Genomic DNA, 6794 nt, shown 5'->3' on the forward strand with positions numbered 1-6794 from the left:
TTTCTAAGAAAAGCTTTCACTTTTTGGGCTCGAGCCATGGAGGTCAATGGTAAAACGATTATCCAGTACATACAAGGCTGAGAGGTTCAGTCTCCATAACCACACGAGAGAAGAAAAACCTTTATTGCATTTTCTCATCATCTCCAAAGGAGAAACCGGAGCTAATAAGGCACTGAAGTGGGAAGACATCTCTCAGGGTGGGAAAGAGCACCCCTGCCTTATGTTGACTTGCTATGTTTCAAGCTAGCTGCTCACTTTTGCTACTGACTTCAGTCAGATGCTCAAAACAGCTACAGTAAGTTCCAGGAAACAAGGCTATATAGTGCATCCTCCCACTTGGCCTAGACAAAGNATGAAGGAAAAGGGAATCTCTGAGGAAGGATCTGGGATTTCGGTCATTCCAGAATTTCAAGCACATANGTGTTCTTTTGAGAGAAAATTAACAAAATGGCTCATCTTTTCTCAAAACAGGAAGTAGCAGTCCCGGAGTGCTACTCCCAGTAGATTAATCAGAGTAGAAGGTTGAGCCCAGAATATGAATTTGAAACCAGCTTGGGCTACAAAGCCCCTAGCTCTCAATTATTAAACTATCCTCTGTGGCTTGGTTTTATTCCCCGCTCAAATTAAAACAAACAGCAATATCAAAACAAAAAAAGAATCTAAGGTTTCTTACTTTCTTATGTGTGAATTGTAACTGAGTTTGGTCAAGTTTGTGCCAGGATATGAACTCCTCACATGGCTTATGTCTTCTAGGACCGGCAGAGGCATGGGGAGACTCTGGGTGAACAGGTGCTGCAGAACCCCACCCCCACCCCCGGGTGCTCTCCTTCTAACTGAACTTTCTAGACATTGTTCCCAGTCTAGAATGTACTGAAATCCAGTGAAATAAAGAACACTCAGCAGAGGACATTTAAGTCCCTGAGTGCAGCCCCTTTGTCCCTGTGGCCCCTCCCTCCCAAGTTCCACTGGACCTGTGCGTTTCAGGACCTCATCCTGCATTTAACTAGATGTGTGTTCTAAGCCTATTTCTTCTCTGCAGTGCTTTCCGCCATCTTGCCGCACACGCGCACGCGCACATGCTCACGCACGCTCATACAAAAGCACAAGCACATGCACATATACACACCACAAGCACACCGTGGCATATGTGCACACACAGATGTGCACAAATATGTAAGTAAATAAATGTTCAAATGCACACATAAGGGCTGGAGAGATGGCTCAACGGTTAAGAGCACTGACTGCTGAGTTTAAATCCCAGCAACCATATGGTGGTTCACAACCATCTATAATGAGATCTGATGTCCTCTTCTGGTGTGTCTAAAGACAGCTACTGTNTACTTACATATAATAAATAAATAAATCTTTTTTTAAAGTACACACATAAATAAGCAAACACATACACAAATGGAGAGAAATGAATATTTAAACACACACACACGAAGAGCTAGGAGGCTGAGGAAGGAGAGCCACAAGTTCAAAGCCAGTCTGGACTACATAGTAAGATGTCATCTAAAAGGAGGAAAAGAATAGGAGAAAGGAGAGGAAGAAAGAGGGAGGGAGGAACAGCTCTATATTTTCTACATGTTATCATTTACCACTCCCTGGTTGTCCGGAAATGTAAGGAGATGTGAGCCTTTGTCTGCACAGAATTTCAGACTAGAATTCCAGTCCTTTTTTTCCATTGAAAAATAGTAACAGTGGCTACCATTCCTCGTCCAGAGGATGGGGCAGCTGGGGCAGTGGGAACACGTAGAGTCCTTGGAGCCTAGAAGGAAAGAGGACACACGACTCACATCTTTATGGACCAAATGATCCTGCAAAGTAAAAGGGAGATACAGGAAAACATGGCCTCTCCAGGGTCTACCTTGCCCTACCCCTTTTCAAACTAAGGTTTAGGGCAATCTGTAACATATGACCTGAAGCCGAATGGTCCACAATGTCACCCCTGAAGTGCTTTTCATCAAGCAGGCATGGATTCTGACCAAGTGTCTGATCAGCCTGTAGAGCACATAGAACTTTGGATACCATCTGTCTCCATGCGATATACACACAGCACATAAAGGATGCATACGNTGCCATGGTACATATCTAGCTACTGTCTGTATATCTCCAATGAGCTCACGGAGTTCATGAGGTCACATGCTCAGAATCTTTCAGGACATCCAGCCTCAAGACAGCATGCACAAGGTGTATAAGAAAAGGAGACAAGGGGCTGGAGAGATGGCTCAGCGGTTAAGAAGAGCACTGACTGCTCTTCCGAAGGTCCTGAGTTCAGTTCCCGGCAACCACATGGTGGCTCACAACCATCTGTAGTGAGATCTGACACCCTTTTCTGGTGTGTCTGAAGACAGCTACAATGTACTTACATATAATAAATAAATATTTTTTAAAATATTTTAAAGAAAAGAAAAGGAGACAAACCAGAAAGAATCAATGGACGTGATCATTTGGAACCAATAAAAATTGGAAAAAATTCACCTTCAGCTAAAGTAACTTCCTAAACATATTTTTTTTTTCCTGGCAGAAAAGCACATCAGATACTAAAGTGAAAAGTGATAGAATTCGCCTTGCCACGTTCCTCTAGAAGATGCAATCCTCACTCCTTTAAAGTGCTTGAAATGGGTGGGCACTGTGAGAACTTCTCAAATGGGACTTCAAATAAGGTCCCATGATCTCTTGATTGTCTCCTTCCAAGAGACTCATTTGCATCAAGTCACCATAAGCCATCCCTCCACAGGAGATGCACATACGTGAACAACTGAGGTACACATATATATTCTAGATCAGGAACTAGAAAGAAGGGAAAGCTTTCCGTGTCGCACACAGATTAGATAACTTCCTGAGGGAAGGCTGCACAGGCACTAGGGTTGGAGTCTTCAGACTGAGGCCTCGAATTGCATTTGGTGGTCTCGCACCTTTTCCAGACAACTGTGGCATAATCAGCCTGGACCAGAAAAATCCCAACTTCCTGGGAGTTTCTCTGCTGAAACTTTAGGGCCTGAATTCGAAATGGAGAGTGGGGCTGGATCCCATGAACGCTCTAGATCTGTAAAACCCTATCATTCACAGTCATTTTGCTTTATAACATAAAACGGAAGGTTAATTTGGAGGTGCAGTCAACACTCACCGCAGCACAGGATCCGTTGATACATCAGTAGACTCATGAGAATCACAGTCAAAAGCCCCAAAGCCACCATTGCAAAGCAGGAAAGACGGGGCCGGTGTAAGACAGCTGCAGAGACACAATCCAAAGCAAAATCCTTGACCCAGGCGCAGGAGTTCAGGCAAGAACCTCTGGTATCTTGAAGCAACTCTGCCTGGAGGGACAGAGACCCAGGCCACACAGGTTCCTCTCCTGGTTAGGGGAAGCACTTGCTCTCCAGTTAAAGGGAACCCTTGCCTTTGCAATCTTGGCTTCTGTACTCTAAGACTAGGACAGTGAGCTAGTGTGTAGATAGACTCTACCTCTTAGGGACTGAAGGACAATTTGGCTTAATTTACCGGAATTGAAGAGCATTTTGCCTTTTGGCCCAGCAATTTCTCCTCGAGAAACATTTTTCTAAATACACACACACACACATGCAAAATACACTCATAAGGCTGCCTGTGGCCGCAATGTCTGTAGGAAGGCCAACTGTCTAAATCTATCAACCAAAAATCGAAATTTTTATCCAAAAAAAAAAAAACCAGCCGAATATATTTATAGCCATGAAATACGTAGCTTCTAAAGGGGGATTCTTTTAAAGCCAATATGAAGTGACTTTTAAATATATACTTAAAAGAAAGACACATTCCTTAGAACAAGGGCTGCTTGATATCATTGAAGTCAGTCCAAAAGCACTCCTCAGCCTTTCGGCCAAGCTCAAACGTGGAAGTCCACCCAGNCATTTGATAGTGTTTTCCCTTTTAAAGGGGAAACGTGGGTAGGAATAGAAACAGAGGGAGACACTTTTTTGCTTTTTTTTTTTCTGTATCCTTCTAATTTGAACCTGGCACTCAAATTTTAAATAAATAAAATTTAAACTGAAAGTAAACTTCATCTCAGAAGTACTTGATAAGATTCACCTTGTTTTGCAAGAAACTATGGGATGTATAATAAGTTTAGGTTGGCCTTGTGCTTGAGGCTAGAGCATTGTATCATATTAATTATGTAGCATACTTTCTCTAAGAATACTGTATTTCTAGTTTGAAAATGAAAGTATTTATTTTGTTTTAAAATCATAGGTGTCTTATAGTTTGATGGTATGGAAATTATGTGTAAAGAAAAATTGTAAGGATTCGTTTTTATTATTCCTTTGTTTATCCTGAAATAAAACAATGATTTTGAAGCAGGATGTAAAAGCCACTGTAATGGCAGCACTTGGGATTTGGAGACAGGGGGATCAGTGATTCAAAGTCACCCCGGCAAATTTTGAGGGCAGCTTGGGCTACATGAGATTCTGTCCTAGAAAGAGAGAAAGGATTTAATTTTTCTATTTTAGTCTCCTGAACCTACTCAAGTTTTAGGTAATTTGTTCTTATTCATTTGTATCAAGAAAATGTCTCAACTTCTTAAAGTAATTTCACAATGAGAGAACCTTCACAAGAGTTCAGCATGATAAATACTTCCACTCATGAATCCCAAGTCTCTAGCATTATAGTGAAACAAACAACAACAAAAATAAATTTCACCTTTAACCCNNGCACTGGGTAGGCAGAGGCAGGTAGATCCCTCTGGGTTGGAGGCCAGCNTGGTCTACAGAGTNGGTGCCAGTATAGCCACCATAGCCAGCCTAGAGAAACCCTGCCTCAAAAGATAAAATTAAAAGTTAAAAATACACCAGATTTGTANCATAGATGATTTTTTTATTACTTATGCCTACCCCACCACCACCACCCCAGACAGGGTTTCTCTGTGTAACCCTAGCTGCTCTGGAACTTGCTCTGTAGACCAGACTGGCCGTGAACTCAGATATCTGCCTGCCTTTGCTTCCTGAGTGCTGGGATTAAAGGTGTGCACCACCAAGCCCAGCTGCATAAGTGATTTCTTAATGAAATTTTTAAAAAACCTCATTTTAGTTATGGTTTGGTAAGTGAAAAAAATATGTTATCAAATTATAATTGTATTTAACCAACCACCAATCAACTTCAAGTAAAACAGAAATTTTACTTTATTTGATTTTATGTATACATTAATTCCAACTATTAATTGTTAGGTTCTTTACTTATTATATACTATATAACATATAATATTATTAAGTTCTATACTTCAAAATATACATTCCTTTTGACTTAACCTTTCTAATCCTCACAAATTAGAGCAGATATAATAAAGGAAAAATCATACATATAGTTTATGGAAACAGAAATAAATCTGAATGCCCATGATTTAGAAAACATGGCCATGTTTTCAAAGGGTACATTAAAAATTGTAACAAAGAGAGGGGGGGAAGGGGTNGGAAAATTATGTAACAGAGAAAATCTTAAAAAAAACTATAGAAGAGAATATGTCTCCTGGAGTCACCTGCTTGATGTGTAAAATCAAAGATTAATTTTGGCATCGATCCCTGTCTCAGATAAGAATCTGCATTAAAAGGGGGTATTGTGGGTGTCATTGGTGGTCCCTGACTCCCCAGATTTCTGACCAGGAATCTGTAGAGTTCAGTGCTTCTGGTCCTCACCGCCGCTGAGTTNCAACCGGGGAGGTGGGGGAGGGCGGTTAAGAAACAGAAAACAAATCTACCTGTGTGAATCCATGCCTCATCTCAAGAAAGCTTACCCTTACCCCTTAATAAAACTGTTGCTTTCTTCACTCCGTGGTTATCGAAACAGACGTGGCGGGATATCAATCAGTAAAGCCTGACTAAAGACAAAATTCTCTCGCAAAGCTCTGACTTTTAGATCGGGATCAATAAAGATGAGCGTGCTTGTCTCCATGTATAGAATCCTTAAGAATACAGAAAACATTAATGACAAAAAGGATAGTGTTGCCATTGCTGGGCATGAGCTGGGATCACAGAAGTGGGTGCCCAGAAAAAAAATTCATCTGAGAATCGTACCACAGATGCACTCCACACTGAAAGTCCAGATAGCACTGCAAACTGAACCTCAAGTATTTCCTCACAGCGTCCTCGAACTCTTGCACCCTGTCCTCCCTGTAATTCTCCTCACCTCTCCTCCTTGGCACAGTCTTCAGTGCTGCTGTGCCTGACTCACCTTTGAGCTTCCATCTGGACTCATCTTGGACTTGAGGTGCTTCTGGCAGCTCTAGTGTTGAATAGATAGAGCTGTCAGCCATCTCTACCAAATCCCTTTCACACTCAGTGGGTGGGGAATGCGGGCTGTAAGTGGGGTGAGAAACACCCATGAGGGAACAACCCATCCTGTAAAGTAGTGCAAGTAGACTTGACCAAAACACAAGCAAATTGTCAGGAAGTGATTCAGGCTCGAGGGTTGCTATAGAAATTAATAATCAAATTGNTCTTTAGAGGCCCGCTGCAGCACACCTCGAGATTGCTCCTTAGATACACACGGACTCCCAAGCTCATCTTGTTCTGTGGGGATCACAGTGCTCAAGCCCAGAAGTTTGTNTGTGGACGCTGCAGTAAATGTGAATAGTTCCTAGACTTCAGCACAGTCTCTTCCCCTTCTACAAGAGACAGGCACCAAGTAGAGCCGATGTCTTCATCCCGTGGATCTTCTGAGACACAATAAGAGCTAGNGTGATGGACTGTGGCTATGCGGGCCTATTTTATGGAAGAGACAGACTTCCATGTATTTTGTGAGTGTGACATAACATTCACTGTCTTGCC

The 6794-nt window shown here is 42.0% G+C and overlaps 1 protein-coding gene across 1 annotated transcript in view; it reads right to left on the reverse strand.

Moving 5' to 3' along the window:
• The window catches only part of Klrg1 (killer cell lectin like receptor G1), a 10664-nt gene extending 4383 nt beyond the window's left edge, over positions 1-6281 (reverse strand). Inside the window, exons 1-3 of the mRNA XM_021165892.2 lie at positions 6199-6281; positions 3131-3235; positions 1599-1768 (exon numbers count right to left, since the gene is read on the reverse strand). Coding sequence (XP_021021551.1) covers positions 1599-1768; positions 3131-3235; positions 6199-6280 — 357 coding nt within the window. The 5' untranslated portion in view covers position 6281. The remainder of the gene's footprint in view (positions 1-1598; positions 1769-3130; positions 3236-6198) is intronic.
• Positions 6282-6794: the final 513 nt, after the last annotated feature.

The sequence above is a fragment of the Mus caroli genome, chromosome 6, assembly GCF_900094665.2.
Source record: "Mus caroli chromosome 6, CAROLI_EIJ_v1.1, whole genome shotgun sequence".
Lineage (NCBI taxonomy): Eukaryota > Metazoa > Chordata > Mammalia > Rodentia > Muridae > Mus > Mus caroli.